We start from the raw sequence: 19,267 nt of genomic DNA, 5'->3' as shown, positions 1-19,267 counted from the left end.
TTGAACCCTGGGTTCGGATATTCTGGACAGCAATGGCTCTCCTTGTTAAATACTCAAGTTCGCAGGATTGCTGGCTTAGTGGGTGGAGGAGGTGAGCCCAGGAATCTTAGTTCTAATAAGCATTGCACCAGGTGAGCGTGCCACTGATGGACTGAAGGAATGCTGTAAGAAACCCTGGTTGGAGGCAGGGGACTGTTTTTGTGCAGAGCAGCTTGGAAGAAGAAGAGGAAGGGAGTCTGAGATACAGGAGGGCCTGAACTAGAAAGGAAATGTCCAGAGAACAGAAGATCTACTGGACAGAAGTCCCAGCAGGGTTTGGGAGTTTCTGGCTGTGGGACAGAGAAGCCAAGGGAGGGGACCCATTTATGGCTCTCTTGTCAATTCTGTCATCTATTCATCAAGCATTTATTGAGCATCTATTTAGCTGCCAGGTGCTGGGGACACAGAGATGAAAGGCTCAGCCCCTGCCCTTAAGGAGTTCGAAGTTTAGAGGAGGAGATGGAGTGTGTAACCCAATAATTACAATCAATGCAATGTGAACAATGCTAGAGGTGTGCACAGGATGCCATGGGCAAAGAAAGGCCTGGCCTGGGTGGCTGGAGGGATGGGGAGGCATTAGTTGAAGGAGGGGTATTTGAGTGAGCCTTAGAGTACAAGCCAGAAGGGGGTAGTGGTTTTGAATGCAATCTCTAGAGTTAGTCTTGGTTCCAAGTTTGACCATGAAGCCATCAGAAAAGTAACTTCTTTTCTTCCGCGTGCTCACCTGAGGGATGGGGGCGGTGTCAATATCTAGATCTCTCTCTTAGTGCTGGTGATGAACACCAGTCAGGGTTTACCAGGGATCTGGTTCACATTGAAGCTCAGGTTTTAACCCTGTCTGCAAGTGGCCAGAGAGAGGAAAGATGGCTGCAGAGGGAGATAGTCTGAAGCTGAGCAGGAGTCCCGATCTCATGAGAGCAGGTCTCTTTCACTTTTCATCTCCTGTGCTGCCAAACACGGGCGTTGTGTAAGGTATGACCTGAAAGCGACAGTCAGATTGTGCAGGATGATTCTATAGTGTATGAGACCAGCATGGTTTGTGGGGTGCAAGAGTGGAGCAAATCGGGCCAGATCCTTAATTTCTTTGGAGGACACGGTCAGCCCTAGTGGTCTTCTAACACTTCCCCCAGCTAGCTGACAGAAAATAGCCCATGTCCCCTTTGGGGACAATCTTTCCTTCTGCTATGTGGCAGTGGAGAAAGGCAGACTCAGAAAGGAGGCTTCGCTGCCTCCCAGGTGCCGGGGAAGGGTTAAGTCCTCAGGCAGGCAGGTTCTCCCAGGAACTGCTGCTAATCACTGGTTCACACCACATTAATTACCCAGCCACAGGGGGGAGTGTGCTAGAGTAAATTAGCAGGTGAGTTCAAAGGGGCCACTCCCCGCATTCCTTAATTAAGAGAGCAGCTGGCAGCCAGGGCTGCGACTCCTGTCTCCCTAGGGCCTTTCTGGGAAGCTGGAGTCAGGAGGAGGATGCGCATACTGAGGATGGAAGGAAGTAACTGCATCTGCTGTGGGGTGCCGTCTCAGCCTCACCATTAGCCCATTTTTACCACTGACCACAGGAAGGGTGAGCAGGTGGCCAAGCAACCTGCCTGAACAGAAGCAATAAACCACGACTGCTTGGTTGCAAAGATTCAGGCTGGGAGGGATGGGATGAGGGTGAGCCACCTTGTGTTTGAAATACCCTGTCTGCACAGGCAACGTGGGGCCATGCTTCTTCTAGAGGGAGAAGTGAGAAGGTTGAGAGAAGACAGGTTGGGGGGGGTGGGGGGCTATGCAATCAGGAGAGAGGAGAGCCAGGCAGGGAAAGGGGCTAAGGCAGTGTGGCTGTGGGGGTGGAGGCATTCAGCAAACTCCCAGGGGACCAAAAGTAAAGGAAAAGGACCCGGGTGTTACTGCGGGATGGGCAGCCTCTAGATGTAGCTCTGAGGGGACATGTACAGTTGACAATAAAGATGGCAGACAGAACTCTACTGCTCCTCCAAACTTTAAGGAGGGCGATGTGGACTGTGATCCTGACCAGACCAAGCCAGATTGGAGGGAGCTCTTCCTAGTAGGCACGTTTCTCAAAACCAAGACATCATTTAATCAGTTAGTAGGAAGGAGTCTAGTTTCTGTAGTCTCCCGTGTTACAGGCTGGCCTCAAACTCACTGATAATAAAGGATGACCTTGAACTTCTGACCCTTCTGTCTCTACCCCCTGAATGCTGAGATGACAGACAATGCCCATTATTTCCAGTTTATGGAGTACTAGGGGATTGAACCATAGGTTTTGTGTAGGCTAAGCAAGCACTCTGCCTAGCTATGGCTCCAGCACAGTTTCAATCCCATGGGGACTATAACTTTTGAAAATGTCTGATTGCCCATTTCTTCCTCATTATCTGTGTTCTCTGGCCCTTCCTGCCTTGGGAGCCCAGCTCTCTCTGTGTTCAGCTCATCAGGCACCTTTACTAATCTTCTGGGTTGGTGGGCTGCTGCTCTATGAATTGTTAATAGATCACCTATCTAGGCATGAAGTTTTCTTTTTCAATACCTTGGAAGCCACACCTGCGAGTTCTGTCAGCAGATGCCAAGCTTCTGGGCCCCAGCGGCCCCTCCCTAGTCAGCCTTCTTGGGCAGCTGTGGTATGGCAGGAAAACTGAGCCTGAGGCAAAACATGCTGGGGAAGCACTACTTCAGCCACTTCCTAGAAACAGCCACCGTCACTGTTCCTGTGTGTGTGTATCGGATATACCCCACTGGTTGCCCCCAAGATGGTGCCAGCATGGTCTCCTTCAAGTCTATCACATACTGCCTCTTCTGCGTCATCCTAGCTTCTTCCGCCTCATCCTGGCTCTAGCTCATTGTAAAGAGGCGGAAGGGACGGTGTCTTTAGTGAGCCAGGGGCATAGTACCCAGGTGGGAGAGAAGGAACCAGTAGGAGAGGACACCTGCAGGAGAGTGGGTGGGTGGGGCATCCATCTTAGGGCCCTTTTACCTTTGAGGTCTTGAGATTCCTTTCTAGAGATGAGAAGGAAGGCTGCATGAAAGGAAACAAAGCCACCATGGAGTTTTATTGAGGTAGAGAGGGAACTGGAAGCTCATTTATACCTTCACCCTTTACCAACCGCTTGTCGGGTTCTCAGCTTGTGCAGACCAATGCATCAAGCAAACACTCACAGAGCATCCAGGATGCATACTCCCTGTGAGGTCAAGGCTTGTACTGGCAAGCAGTCTTGCACTGATGAGGAAAGTGGCCATCACTTTCGATGTGCTTCACGTGAGAAAAGGTTGAAGAAAGAAGTAGACATGGATTGCGTTCTGAGCTGATTGAGGAACTCCACCTGGTCTCTGCTGAGGCCCCGTCAGCAGTGTGTGACGCAGAGGCAGACTTGCTGAGGACTCTAGGTCCTGCAAGCTGCTGTTGCTTCCCGCAGTGCAGAAGGAACTGAGACCACAAAGGACATAGAACTGCACATTAAAAAAAAATGTAGACCTTATTTCATAGCCAAAGCCAAACCAAGCCGGAATTGAAAAGGATCTCAAGGCATGCAACCCTCTTGGCTCTATTTTGTCTTGTAACTAAACTGTATAGCCATGTACAAAACAATGACCAGGTATTGTATTATTCAACTCTCCCCCCCCCCCCTCTCCACACACACACACACACTTTTGAGATGGGGTCCTATACAGCCAGGATTGTTCTGGAACTCTCAGTGTCACTGAAGATGACACTAAGCTTCTGATCCTCCTGGGCTCACCTCACTAGTGCTGAGACCCCAGGCAGTCACCACCACATTGGCTTCTGAGGTGCTGTCTTGACTTTCTGCACACCCCGCAGTACCGACTGAGCTGCACCCCAAGTCTCTGTATTTTAAGATGTCGTTTTCCCATGAATGGGTTGGACTGAGTGTTCATGAGGTGACACATAAACTCTTGAGTGTTGGAGAGGGCCAGCAGAGGGCAGTCACGCGGCTCCCAGCTGTGGGCTTCCTTCTCTCTCCTTTAAGGAACAATTTCAGGCTGCTGCACTTAACCTCCACCCAGACACTGAAGTCTTCCCTGTACCCTTCCCTCTGCCCTTATCCTGTAATGTGAATCTATAGAGCCCACGTTACTAGAAAAAGCACAGGCAACACGTTCATCTAGATACAAAAATGTTTGCATTGAACTCCGGCTTGGAGAGAAGAAGATGTTTCATAGCCCAGAAGGTGCGGAGGCTGCAGGTGAGCACTCCTGTGACGGGTGACATCAGATGTCCCTGGCAGGCGGCAGCCTCCAAGACTCTCCAGTGCCCTTCCTCAGTGCCAGCAGGGCCTGTCCCTTGAGAACTGATGGCATCCCTCCCTTTCCTCCTGTGAGCTACACCCCTGCCCCCAGGATTGGATGTGGGGCTTTGGCCTTGATGCTGACATCCCACAAACCAGGACAGCACAGGCTGAAAACGATGGGCATCCTCAGATAGACCTATTCTCTGCACTTTTGGGTGGAATTTTCATTCTTTCTTCTTAGTAATGGTTCATTTTTTTTTTAAAAATTGCAGCTTATACTTCTCTAAACTAGGGAAAAGGATGTTTTCCGTTTTTCAGTTATGTCTATAAAGACAGGTACCAGGGAATGAGCAAAGTTTCTGAGTAGCCAGAAGTGTGTGTGTGTTTGTAGATTGGCCTCTCATTTGTCTGAGCCAAACAACCTGCTTTTAGTTTTTTTCTTAAATTTTCAATCCATTATGGACTTGTACTTTTGTAGACTATAATAAAAGTAAATTACTAGAAAAACGAAATAAAAAGGGCATACCTACCAAATACAAACTCTAATTTTTTTATGATTGTATTAAACAAACATAAAATTACTGTCAGATTGCTATAAAAGTTTCTAAATATTTGTTGTAATTTTTGCATTTGTCACAGTTTTCTTACAGCGATTCAAAGACTGGACCCAGACTGGGTCACTGGTGTAGGGGAGGTGGGACAGCTCAGGAAGGAGGTGGCCTAGGGTCCCTGAGAACAACTGGAAGGACAGGAGGTTTCCAGGACCTTGGCAACAGTGTTTTCCTTCCTGAGCTGACACGTCTGTGTTTTGCTCTTTTATGAAGGGGACAGCTTTTCTATCAAGGGAGTAGTAATGGTTTGGGGTCCGCAGGCACACTCTGGTGACCCATAGGGGTCCTCTGCCCCTAGAACATCTAACTTGAACTGCTCAGCAGGTTTTCTGGGGAGTAGCAAAGAGAGAGGGGCGTGGTGTTTCCTGGATTGGTGATAGGGAGGAAAGGGGCTGGGGTGGGAGAAGGGAAGGAGGAAAAAGGAATAGAAGTGAAAAAGTAAATGATAGCGTGGGTGGTGTTTCTGGCTTCCCCATCTTCAGGGCAGAACCTATGGAGACAATTACGGGGGATGGATGCGTTTCCATAATGCGTCTTGTAAACAGATCAGCCCGTTTGAAAGCACTTGCAAATTGCCTGGGGATCATATTGAAATTCAGATTCTCATCCAGCAGGTCTGGGGTTGGGTCTGAACAGCTGCCTGTCTATAAGCACCAGGTAGCTGCAATAGCGTTCATGTTGGGGAGCCCAGGGAGCCAATATATATGATGTTAGCGGGTCTGTGATGCCTGGAAGATAACATTGGTATCTCCTTCACAGGCAAGACAGGTGGGGGTCTGATGTAGTCCCTTTCTGTAAGTCAGATTCTGCTGATTGTGATTCTAACACAGGAGCCAGTATATCTGGGCCAGGGCCTAAAAGAGCATGTGTCAGCATCCTTTACTGAGTTTGGATGCCTCAAACCAACTATAAACTGTTAGGTGCTTCAAATGGCCCATAAAAACCACACTCAGCAAATGTATGTATTTCTTTTAACAAAATAGATTTTACAACTTTTTTTTTTTTATCAAGAATGTAATGACAGACTTTTCTGGTGCACTCTTCAATCTGGAGCTCAGGGCAAGCTGAGTTCTGTCTCTGAGCTGAACATGCTCAGAGCTGCAGGTGAAGGCAGAGTCCTTGCTGGCTTCAGGGCTCTGGCCCCATTGTCAAGATTCTGTGAAATTATCTGGGCAACCCATTTTCTGGCTGACCTTGATCTTGCTACTTTTAGACCTTTTAGTCCTACAGTCACAGCTTCATTCCTTCCTTTCAGGATAAAGGTAAACATATTCTCTTTCTGTATAAAATCTATTCATCTGTCTGAATTTATCTACAGACACACGTATCTGACGGTAGTTAGTTATCTAATATCTTATTTATCATCATTATTATTATTTTTGTCAGTTATGTTACTATCACCATATATGTATCATTTATCACCTATCATCTATTTATCTCTATCTATCATCTGTCCATCATCTATCTGTCTGTCTGTCTATCTGGAAGAAAACCCATTTTCCATTTGCATTGAAAGAAGATATCTGTAGCTCTGTGTCCAGTGTTACTTCTGGAACTCTCTCTCTCTCTCTCTCTTTCTCTCTCTCTCTCTCTCTCTCTCTCTCTCTCTCTCTCTGTATGTGAAGGTGGAAATTGTTCGTTCCCACACTATTACCTGATTTCCCACTCAGAAGAGACCCCACAGTTCAGGAGCCCCTGACCAGGAATAGGGCATAGAGGCTCTCTCACTGTGGGCCCAGGAACTGAATGAGTCACAGAAAGATCTGGGAGCAACTGGGGAGCACCATGGAGCTCTTGGGAGCAACTGGGGAGGCTGGAAACTGGGAGCCGAGGCTGGAAATGGACACGTCGGAGGGAGACATTGCACTAATAGGGATAGCACCGTTAGACACTAAGATGGTCTTGATAGGTCATGCTGTTTGGATCCAGATCGCTGGTGGTAATTTCACCAAGCTGTGTTTTTTTTTTCTCCTTTGCATTGATGATATATGATTGTCCTTCAAGAAAATTAGGTCAGTCCAGGGAAGCAGGCACAAGACAAAGGGTGAGGAAGGGCAGGGTTCTTGCTTACTTATTCTTCTGTGGTGAGCTCCTCAGTTCTGACTGTGGAAGGAGAAACACTCAGGTCAGGGCGTCTGCACTCATCTCCCCCCACCTCCTGGCTAGTGCCCTTCCCCAAGAGAGTACAGACCCCTTTACTTCTAAATAGAATCTGGAAACAGGAAGAATTAGGGGTTGGGATCTGACCTGGGAATCTGACCCGACTCTGTCTTTCTCTTACCATGCAGAAATATCTGAAAGCAAATGTTGCTTGAACAGGTTCTAGACTTTAGATGAGAAAGAAGGAGGAGATGATGGGAAGTTGGATGGATAAGGACTGTTATATTGACAAAAGGAGAAGAATCTAAAGACTAGCCCAGACCCTAACTGGGTATCCAGTGAGTGAAGAAATCAGTCCTGAGCTTAGAGAGAACACCATTCAGGCTTCTGGACTAGTCAGAGGGGAACATCTTGGATTCGTGGGGTTGGTCTACCTTGATGACTAAGTAAGCTTCCAGAAAGTTCATCAAAACTTAGCAGAAAGAGCTACAAACTTGAATAAATACATCTTGCTTTAGAAGTCTATTAAATCAATTGCTTTTGCCCTAGACTAAATAGAAAATAAGAATATTGCTCCCATGAAGGGAGAGGTGGGTCGATTTAAATATCTATAGGTAGATTTAAAGACCTAGAAACAAATTGGAACTGAATATCTTTGAAACTGATGGCCAGTCCTTTAAGTGTGGTTTGCTTCAAGGAGGACTAAACACGTCCATGTGCAAAGTGATTATTTTGAAAGTCAGTATTCATGCTTTAAATATCATCACCAAGGTAGGGAGAATGTGAGATATCAAAAGTTACAGAGACGCTCAGGGATCTCAACTATCTGATTTGTTTTTTTACTTCTTCTCTACAGAATTGTCCACATCAGAATTTTCAATAGCCTTTTCAGACGATAAACACGGGAGGAACTTGGTGTGTGATCTGCTTGTCCCAGAGTGGGAACTTCACAGCCAGCCACTTATGGACCACTTGAACCCATTACTTGTAACTGTATTTTATCTCATTAATTTGAAGCCTCACAACGTCCCTGAGAGGGAGATAATTTGATGACCCTTAGAGAGCTCTGGATTAAGCTACAGAGTGGCAGGGTTGGGCGTTGGCCATCGATCTGCCCTCTCTATCACATTTCCTGTCTGATGTGTTAGCATCCAGTGAAGACTCACCCTGGGTACCACACTGTTCAGGGCGGGTGTGAGTATGGACCTGTGCATCCCAGCTCTTGTTTACTGTCCAGAGGATAGACATTTCAGTTGGGGTCTGTGGTCCATGTTAAGCAGAGCCTGCCACAAGCCATTGTTGTGCTAGGTGTGGTGGGAGGTGACAGAAAAGTGAGCTCTGATTACTGGCAGTCCCTGCGGCTCGGAGATGGCGTGGGACCAAACAAACCAGCCAAGGGGAACTTCTCTGGCTCACTCCTCTCTCTGGAGACCTTGTTTTTAGCTTCACAGGAACAGTTCTGAGCACTCCACTCTGACTTCACCGAGATGAGGAGCGAGGCCACTCTGTCAGCAGAAGCCAGGAACTCCCCTAGGACTTCTCCATCAAGGTAGAATGAGTGCGAGATTGGAAGGTAGAACCTCTGGGTCTCACGGAGAAACTCCACTGTGTATCCTACAGCAGGGTTAGTGGCTTCGTGTTGCAGAGTAACCACCGAGTTGGATACAAGCACTGGACGGCATATGGGATGGGAGAATCAGGCGGACTGTCCTGGCTCCAGAATCCCTTCTCCCCTGGAGCCGCTTACCTACTCCCATGGAGGCCTGTTGCCTGACGTCTGGACCCCTCAGGAGTGCCTCTCTCTCCTCATTTACTTATACTATACTTAGATCTCCAGCTATTGACTTTGTTTCTGGATTAGGTCATCCTTAGTGGCCACCATACAATGGTAAGGCCCAGAGTCTTCCTCCTTGACTTCTGAGATGTGGCGGATTGGTCTGTGATCCCTGTTTTGAATGACATGACTGTCCTTGTGAAAAGAGTAAAAGGACCACAAGGTTGATTTCTGGGGATGCACCTCTGACAACAACTCTGGGGAGACACAAGCCCAAGGCTCAGGAAGAAAGTCCCAGACAGTGTAGCCCTAGAGGCTGAGAACTGATTTCCACATCACTCCGGCTATAACTATGAGATCCAGAAGAGAGCTTAATTCTCAGAATGTGTCCATTGTCCTCATGCAGTGAGTCTGAAATGATTCCTACAAAGTCAGATCCTGTTAGAACCCCAGAAAGTCAGAGCCAGAAGACCCCTTAGTGGTTGTGGTCCTCAGAGGGGAAAAATGAGTAGATGTGCTGGTCCAGGACTCTTCCAAATTCCTTGCATCCTCTAGCTACATGTTGGACAACACTGTGACTACCTCAGGGCCCGACGAACTGGCTCAGCATCATCTAGAGTGAGGGGTCCTAGAGCCACTGACCTCCAGGATCCCCGAACAGTACCTTACCGTTCCACCAGACCCCTCCAACTGGCTACTCACCTTGGACTTCGATCATGGCTGGCTCTGAAGCTTATTCAAATGCACCATTTGCCAGCTGCAGCTGTAATTCCCACTGTTTCTCACTGTTGCTGTCTTTATGGACAGAAGGCTGTTGTTCACAGAGAAATTAGGGAATTTTCCATCTTTGTAGAACTTCACCTGGGACGGTGTGTGGCTCATTGCCTAGCACCATAGAGTCAGTGTGTGTCCTTCAAACACAGGGTATGACCAGGCTTGGAGGTAGATGTACCCTAGGTGTGAAACATGGGGACAGAACCAGGAATGACAGGTTCCGTTGCTTTTACTGTTCTCTCTCTGTTCCAGATGGAGACCTCGCACTAGGGCCAGAGACTCCAGGACAGTGGTGCCTTTGTCTCTGCTTCTTCGTGTTAGGCCAGGGGGGGGCAGGAGTTCGACTTCCTTTTCTTCTGCTGGCCTGCTCCTTGCCACTCTCTCTTCACTCTTCTGCTTCCCCGACCCGTCCCGTCCTGTGCCTTCCCTCTGGCTTTCTTCCCTCCTGTCTTCCTCTTCCCGTTCTCTTTCCCCCACCACACTGTCAAGTTTTCCGAGCAGGCTTCATTGTCTGACCTCATTCTTCTTGATTCTGTTCTTACTTTCCTCTGTTGGTTCAAATCCCCCAGTGTGGCATTTTCTTCAGTCGTGACCCCTAATGAGAGCTACATAAATGCCCACCAGGAAAACAACAACAACAAACAACGTTTGGTCTTGGCTTCCCCAGACCTAGCTTTTATCTCTACCCTGAGAAGGGAGTTTCATCTTCCGTCAGTCTAGGAGAGATGGGTTTTCTCTGTCTGTCCTCCTCAAAGGCACTCTGTGCTCTGATGTGGACAAGAGAAGTTAGGGATTCTGACGACAGGACCTAGCCTGGGTATTCTTTGCAAGTGAGGGCCCCAGGGGTATTATTATATCCCTTCTCATTAAAATGTTGGTCCAGGAGAAAACTTGGAATCAGGAGAGACGTGGATAAGACTTACAATTTGTCCCCACACAGGTAACTACAAGAGAACAAAGTGATAAAATTAAATTAAGTTGCAGAAAAACTTCTCCATTAACAGGTGGTATTTACGTCATTTTGCGCTACCAACCACCAGCTCCCAAAACACCCAGCACCTACCACTCATCTACTTAATCACTAAGCCACTCAGTAACTTCCCCCAACTGTTTAACCAGCAAACATTTATAATGGACACACTCCCTGCTACCTGCACCTCGTCAAATTTTGCCCTCCCAGACAGGCCTTCCCTCGGACTACAATCAAAAGAATTCTCACGTTCATAGAATCCTATCGCATCATGATTGCTCACTCAGAATATTTTAATTAATTAGTGAGACAAGGTCTTACTTTGTAGCCCAAGGTGCCCTGGAACTCGTTATGTATCCCTGGCTGGCCTCTGACTTGTGGAAATGCCCCCATTTCAACATCCTGGGTGTTGAGATGACAAATCTTAGCCACCACATCTGGTTTGAATTTGTCTTATTAAGTTGCCAGCACACTATTGCTGATTCTCCTCTGCTTAGAATGTAATCTGACTGCATGTTTTAATGGCTAAGTTCCTTATACTCAGGGCCCGTGCCTGGAACACTGAATTGGCAGTAAGTATGATGGCTAGTTTTATCAACTTGGTTGGATTAAGGACTGCCCAGGAGATTAGCAGAACACACCTCTAGGTGTGTCTATGAGGCCATTTCCAGGGATAATTAGGTCATGAGGGCTCTGTTATAATGAATGGATTCATCCTTTGATGATTTAAAATATGACAGTATTATCGGGAGGAGTCGAAAGTAGGAGATAGGACGTATGGACAAAGTAGTTCCCTGGAGATGTGCCCTGGAAGGGGCTGTCTTGTTCTCTGTCCCTTCCTTGTTTACTTCCTGGTCACCACGAGGCAAGCGGCATTCCTCCATTATGTTCCCCAACCATGGTGAGCCTCCTTTACCACCTAAAAGCAATGGATCCAATTAATCATACACTGAATCCCTTGAAGCCATAAGCAAAAGTAAAACAATCTTTCCTGCCTTAAGTCAAGTTTCTCAAGTATTTTGATCCCGTAACTAAAGGAGAACTACCATAGGGTGGTGGGTGAACAGCCGCACACTCCTATACCACCTGTTGTCACCTGGCTCTTCATGCCACTTTGGATACAGATGGAGAATTTCAAGTAAATTTTGCATTCGGCTCAGGGTCAGCACATTTATAGGTTTTCAAGTTTTTGCAGACCTATAAAAGTCTCTTTCCTTCCATCTCCCCAACCCTTCTCACCTATGAGCTTGAAGCTGTAAAAATGTAGGCAGGATTTGGAAGCAGACGGCCTTGACTGGACTTACAAATCTGCCTGTTTCCGTGTGAGCTTGGACAAACTGCCCAGATTCCAAGAGCTTTCAATTCCTCATTTTGTCACATCATATAATGTGGGAATGGGAATGATAATAGTAATTTTTTTTTAGAATAGTAATTTTTTTTAATAGGTGGTTGTAAAGGTTATATGGACCTACTGCTGGGAAACTGGTTATCACAATCACTGAAAGTGGAAAGATGGTTTGGCCTCAGAGTCGATGAGAGCCTGCTCTGTAGGTAGGCTTTCCTTACCATTCTTTCTCACTGGAAAATGACCTTGTTGTTACAAAATGCTGAGCAAGCAAGATTGAGAGTCCTGAAGCTTATAACAAAAGAGAAGTCATCTAGGCAGCAGAGACACTTAAGTGACCTCATGTCTCCAAGTCCCAATGACTTGTTGCTCCATTGGACAACAGGACCTTGGAATTATGAGTGTGATTACAGAGGCCTCTGTAAACAAGATGGTAGCCAACTGGGACCATACGGAGTGACACTTGCATACATCAGTTCCTATGAAGAGGGTCCAGGGGCCTTAGAGGTAGGCTGAAGCTGAGGTGACAATGTGACAAGATATCTAAGAGCTATTGTCAGACTAAGTTGTATTATGGAGCCCCGAACCATGGAAGCAGCTGAGAGTTTCTTGCTTTGCAGTGGGAGGGAAAAAAAAAAAGCTGAGCTCCCAGCACATCAAGCAAGGCAAGGCAGATGAGGGCAAGGGGCAGGGTCTGGAAACCATCTGCATTCATCGGAATGCTGAAGGATTTGGAAGATATTTATCTATAAGGATACAATAGAGCACAGACACAACAGTGGCTTTCAGTCATTCTTCCGAAGAGAGAGGAAAGATTTATTGTGGCTTACTTTATGGGCAGAAAAGAGAGGAATTATTGAAAATTAGAGGAATCAGGGAGGCAGATTTAGGTCAACATGAAGAACTCTCCCACAATGGGTCTCTTCTATGGAGGAGCAGGCTGCTTTGTCAAGCCATGGCTGCCATCATGCCGAGGCGTGTGTGGAGGTCCCATGACATCTGCCGTGGAAGCTGTATGAGTACATGGCAGGTGGGCTCCATGAGGAGAGGGAACCTGTGTAATTATTGGCTTAGACGAAAGCTAAGGACCATTCCCCAAGTTTTTCCATATTTAATGTTGAGGCAAAGCCAATCATGCTGGATGCCTGGACCTCTAGCTTTCTAGACGTCTGATAACTGATAATTGCTAATTGTTGCACATTATCGTGACTACACCCCACATGTCATTTAAAATGAATTTCTATTTTCTAGCTTTTTATTTTATTTTATTTTTAAAAACTTTTATTTATTACGTATGCAGTGGTCTTTCTGCATATATGCCTGCACATCAGAAGAGGATACCAGATCTCATTACAGATAGCTGGGAATTGAACTCAGGACCTCTGGAAGAGCATCCAGTGCTCTTAACCTCTGGGTCATCTCTCCAGTCCCCCTATTTTCTAGTTTGCTGATTAGAAGCCACCTATGTCTGAGCAGGAAGGAGGAATGGGGAAAACACAGGACTCAGCCACTAATGGGTAGTTGGCATTCCTGTTTTGCTCTTGTTAATGCCAGGAAGATTTCTGAGAGCCTTAGTTTCTCCCATTGCTCTAGAAAATTCTAATGGCTAGCAGACATTCAGTGGTTTTGCTCTGGTTTTCTTCTCTGTCTCTGTCCACGTCTGAGAGGAAACAGCAGCTGTTACCACATGCCCACCCCTGGGGGTGTGTGTCTTAGGATGTTTTCCTGAAATCCCTAGGCAACAAGTGCGGGCTGCTTATGTCTAGTTCTCCACTAGAACAGAGTGGTACGATGGCGTAGAAGAGAAAACACAAAATAGAGCAGACGGTTTCCTCTCAGGCTTACCTTTTCACAAACTCTGCCCAGGAAGAGGCCACAGTTAGGAATAATCTTGCTTTTCTGTTCCATGAAATAAATCAGACAAACAAAAAAGAAATAAACAAACAAATAGACCATTAGAAACAAGTTCATTTTCTTTCTCTCCCCACCCCCAAAAGGTCAACTAAAAAAAAACTGTCTATGGAAATAAAATACATACACAAGTTATGACTTGGGGTACAGCAGGATGAATCTAGCTGAAACTCAGCTGAGTCTAGGGGGACCAGAGACATTCTGCATGGTGGTCTTTCACTTTTGAATCAGTCACAACACGGCTGGCTAATGTGGCTAGAAAAGTGGAGAGGAGAGGGACGGGGACTGATGACTTCACACCATCCCCGAGGACCAGTAACGACCCCAAAGCTCACCATACTCCCTACAGAGAGACAAGGTGGGCAGAAGAGAAAGGCGAGCCCGAGAAGAGCTCTGGATAGCCAGTGTGCAGGACTTTTGGCCAAGTGAGAAGTCTGGTTTTCAGCAAGCGGTTCTTGGAGAATGCTATGGCGTCATAAAAGATGTTGCCTTCTAAGTCTTGCCTCCTTTGGCTGTACAAAAGGTGTGGAACTTACACCCCTGTCTCTGATCTTCCCCCCAATACTCCCAGGGGTCTCCTTTCCTTCAGTAACTGTTTCTTTTTGGGATAGCCCCCCAAATCATTTCACAGGGTAAAAGAGACTTTGGGAAACACCGGAATCTCAGAGTCTGTTTCTCTGGTTTATTTCTGATGATGGGCCTGCTTTGCCAAGAACCTTGGCAAAGGAGCTAGGAAACACTGCAGAAAATTCCACCCCGTACCGCTTCCCTCCGCTTGCCAGTGTGCACACACTTTTCTCAAGTTCCAGGCATTAACTGTGAGTCTGGAAAAGGAACGGTTAGGAACCATGTCCCAGTGACCACTTGCAGGGAGCAGCAGAACCACTCAGCACTGACTGCATGGTGTCTTTCCCGAGGCAGAGCAGGCCAGACAGCAGGCAGACCTGAAAGTGGGGTAGAGCAATTAGCCCCCTTGACCTGGAGTGAGTGGGTGACCCTTCTGATCTAAGAAGTGTTATAGCTTAAAAGCGTGGGGAAGAAATTTGATAAGCTCAAATGGCGTTTCCTCTCTGGTTACACAAAATATGAAGAAGTTAGGCAAATCATTAATTCAACACAAAATATGAAGAAGTTAGGCAAATCATTAATAAGCGCTTCTTGTGTTCTCACAAAGCTCATGCCTGGGAACCAGGATGGGTTATAGCTGTGAATTATTCCTATTGGGAAGCTTGAGAGACCGTGTAACATTGGAACCACTAATCATTCAACTTCCATCCTTTAGAGATAAAGTCCTTCCTTGCTATAGTCTGGCTCTAGAAAATTCTCCAAAAAACTCCTGGATTAAAGGCTTGATCCCTGGTTTGTTTTATAAGAGGTGGGGTCAATGTGAAAGGCAACAGTTATCGAGGGCATGTCCTCAAAGAGCCGCTGTGGGACTAGGGCTCTTCCTCTTTCGCTGCCTCCCATCAGCCTTGAGGTAACACGCACCACCATGTGTTCCCTGCCATTATTTGTTGTTGAACCATGGGCTCAGAAACAGATCCAACCACGTTGGGAATAGGCCTGATAGGATTTACTAAGAGTAAAATGTGGATATGCGATGACCCGGCATCTCCCTGAGAACGTATATGTATGGGCATCAAAAGACACACAGAGTGTGTTCACACAAGCTTTATTTAAGAACTCAAAGGTCTCTCACGGAGATCTCCATCGACTCTGAGGACAGAACTGAGCACATGGCTCTGAGGTGGAAGATGGAGGAATCTGGTAAAGCAGCAGGTGCGATTTTCTGGCAGTAAGGCTTTCTGAGGAAGTCTAAACGAGAAGTTCTCTGTGGTTGGGAAATGTCTCCATGTGCTTATTGCTGAAGGCAAGAGCAGAGAGAGTGAACTTCCTGTATTCTCACCACAGATTCTCTGACTCAGGGGGAATGGGGAACCCACTAGACACCGACAAGCAGTGACCTGGTCTCCAGCTGCTCCGGTATTCAAGGAGTAAGGAGGTGGGAGAGAGTACAGTGTCTTGCCCATTCACCCAGAGGGTACCTATGTTTTCCTTCATCATTCTTTGCCTAGAGACTCCCGATTAGGGCTTTCTTCAACTTTGTTCAGTAATGGGTAAGTGGGTGGGGCATGTCAGTACAGGGGAAGGAGACAGGGTGATGGGTAACCACAAACGGCCTCACACACAAGGTGTCTGTGATGTTGTGACCACAGAATGGCCAAAGCATCTCTCTGGCTTCATTCACTGTCATTGCAGTCCAGCAGCTGAGAGTGTGACGTGAACCCCAACTTATCATGCCACCCCTGCAGGGGACATGGTGTTGTACCGTCAGAGGTGAATGAATCGGCTCTCTGAGCTCAGCTGGCTGCCCAGCATTCCCTTACGGATGGAGGTGACTCGAGAGAGTGGCAGTAAGGTTGCACACCTGCCTAGGTCATTTATCTTCTAGGACCCAGGCTACCCTGAATGGAGATGGAGCTGGAGACGGCTACGAGTTAGTGAAAGACCCCAAAGCCGTCACACCTTCTGTTTCTCAACATGACATCACTACTAACAAAGTCCACCAAAGAACCATGCAATTGAGTTACAAAAAGAAAATTGCAAATGTTTTGGGTAGGTTTATAATTTTGTGTTGGGCTATATTCATGTCCTTGGCTGCAGGTAAGATGCAACTGCAGGGGACTGGACAGAAAGGTGGGAGGACTCTCTTCCAAAAGAGGTTGGAAGCCCAGGCACATCACTGTGTAGGTCATTTTCAGAACAAGAGCTGTGAGGGTCAAGGGTTGTTGGGGATGGAGAAATGTCAGTTTAACTCCCAGGAGGTCAGAGGGTGAATTCAGGAGAGTGGTCACTAGGGACAGCTCTGGACATGGGGGCAGCAGGCTAGCTGGGGAGTCAGCCTTCCAAACCTCTGAATCCTTGCTTTGATTCTTCTTTCATTTTATGTGTCCCTGTGTGCCTGAGTGTGTGTCTGTGTACCACATTCAGTCAAGCACCTTTGAAGGCTAGAAGAGGGCATTAGATTCCTGGCACTGGAGTTACAGTTGGTTATGAGCCACCGTGTAGTTGTTGGGAATTGAACCCAGATCCTTTGGAAGAGTAGCCAATGTTCTTAATCACGGAGCCGTCTCTCCAGCCTCCTTGCTTTGATTCCTAATCTGCTGAGAGATCTTGGCTAAGTTGTGCAACAGGTTGGGTCTCAGGGTCCTTATCTCTAAGGTGAATAAGTGATTATATTTCACACTAAAAGTGTAAAGAAAAAAGTGTACCTGAGATAAAAACCACGAGGTGCTTAGACAGTGCTGTCTCATAGAGTGCTCCGAGATGCTGAAAATGTCCCCTGTTGCTTCCTGTAGTAGTACTTGATGGCATCGTAGCTATCAAGTATTTGAAATTGGCTGGCAAGGCTGAGGAACGACAATTGTATTTGCTTTTGTTTCAGTTAATTCAATATTCAGTGTTCCACGTGGCTGCTGGCTGCCGTCTTGATTACCACAGGATGAGCGCCATGCCACACGAGGAAGAAGAACGCGATGAAGGCTGTCCTTGTTAAAGGAAGAGTGAGCCAGGCAGTCTGGAACTACTAGACTTCCTCCCAAACCGCACTTCTTGGGAGGTCCAAAAAGATGAAGCAATTTGAGTGGAGGTATTCAGTTTTTCAGTTTGTGATTGAAACCACATGGCTTGCTGGAAGCATAGCTCCAAGACCTCCGCCCCTTTGAACATTTCTGAGTTAGCTCCTAAAGACAGGACGAGTTGGAGACGTGTATTAAATGCTTAGAACTTAGGGTAGAAGCAGAGAGATGAAGAGTAAGGTTAAAGAAGGAGCCAGATTAGAACCTGGCCAACTCCCTCTGTTTCCTCCACCTGTCTCCTTCCTTTGAGGCAGTGAGGCAGAACCTGGAAGGGCCAATGGAAAACTGTGTTTGAGTCAGGTCTGCAGCGACCTCTTGTGGCTACCTGAAGAACAGTTGCCCTAAGGAGGATTTTTTTTTTAAAAATTAACAACCAAATGCCATGGCTTTCTTCACCCATCCATCCATTCAACCACTCACCTACCCTTCCTTCCACCTGTCTTTTCAACAATCCTTCCAGCCAACAAACTTTTTCAAAGATCTTCTCTTATTCCCAGTTCATCTTTGCCTCCATGAGCTCAGAAAAAGACAGGCATATATTAGAATACAGTCTTTGTGCTTCTTAAGGCATTTCCCCATTATTCTGTTTATCATATGGTATTGAATCTGTTTTTATCATTTTCCTCTACTTAATGTTCGGTCTCTTCAAAGTCAAATGTGGGATCCAATTCATCTTTGTGTCTCTAGTCCTAGCGCAGCGTGTGACGTTCAAGATATATCAAAGCGTAGTTCCTAGGAGTGCTGGAGACAGAGAAATATGTACTAAAGTCTTGGCCAAGCTGCTTAGAGGGTGGAGCACCTGGGACGGTGGCTTAACCTTACTGAAGGTCAGATTTAAAATTTTTATCATGGTAATACTGACACCCAGCTTTTAACATTGTGCAGAGAACTCACTTTACATACGGAATATCTTGTATTTTCACTACCCCTGTCCCCTTCTGCAATTGGACTCTCGTATACCTCCTTAGGAGCCGTACACACCCAAGGACACTCTACTCTTTGCCTTCCCTGAACTCAGTCATGCCGTCTCAACTGGAGCTTTTCACTAGATGCTTTTGAAAGATGCTCATGTTTTCTTCACCCGAAGGGCACTGCATACAAGCCGGCTGCCCTTCCTTTGTTGTCATATTTGTGACACTCCAGACATAGCCGTTCTGCGTCAGGATGCCACAAATGGCTGTAGGTGTTATAAGATCCTGGTCCTCTCAGTCCTCAGAGCATTTAGGTAAGGCCGTGTTTCTAGCTGTGGTCAACTTTACTCAGTTACTAAACCTTATATTTAAAGATAATTTATTTGTGATATTTTATATATTTTACATTTTTATATTTACTAGTGATATTTTATTTGTATTTTAATAAATAAAGTTTGCCTGAATATCAGAGTGCAAAGCTAAGCTACTATAGGCCAGGGAGTGGTGGCACACACATTTAACCCCCCAGGACTTGGGAGACAGAGGCAGATGGATCTCTGTGAGTTCAAGGCTACCCTGGGTTACCCAAGATCCAGATGGTGGTGACTCACACCTTTAATCCCAGTGTTTGGGAGTCACACACCTTTAATCCCAGATCTAGCGAGGTGGAGACAGAAGTGATATGGAGAGGAATATAAAGGGGAAGAGACAGGAACTCAGTGGAGTGTGGAGTCTGAGGATTCATGAAGACAGGATCTCACCCCTTTGATCTAAAGATTTGGTAGAGGTAAAAGGTCTCTCTAGTGGCTGACTGCTTTGCTTTTCTGATCTTCAATTTGAATCCCAATATCTGTCTCTGGGTTTTTATTATTCGTGCTACAGATAACCTTGAGGCTAGAGAGATGGCTCAGCGGCGATGAGCACTGGCTAGTCTTCCAGAACTT

At 46.6% G+C, this 19,267-nt stretch overlaps 1 protein-coding gene across 1 annotated transcript; it reads right to left on the bottom strand.

Annotated features, from left to right (window-relative positions):
* Window positions 1-8,230: 8,230 nt before the first annotated feature.
* Window positions 8,231-9,492, bottom strand: Fcrl6 (Fc receptor like 6). Its single transcript, XM_087906003.1, is given in 3 exon segments — window positions 8,231-8,705; window positions 8,826-9,031; window positions 9,477-9,492. Coding segments are annotated over 3 exon segments (585 nt in total). The 3' UTR covers window positions 8,231-8,342.
* Between the last annotated feature and the right edge of the window lie 9,775 nt (window positions 9,493-19,267).

This window comes from Myodes glareolus, chromosome 5 (assembly GCF_982192425.1).
Source record: "Myodes glareolus chromosome 5, mMyoGla1.1, whole genome shotgun sequence".
NCBI lineage: Eukaryota > Metazoa > Chordata > Mammalia > Rodentia > Cricetidae > Myodes > Myodes glareolus.
The sequence above is the reverse complement of the archived record's forward strand: the minus strand, read 5'-3'. Positions and strand labels throughout refer to the sequence as shown.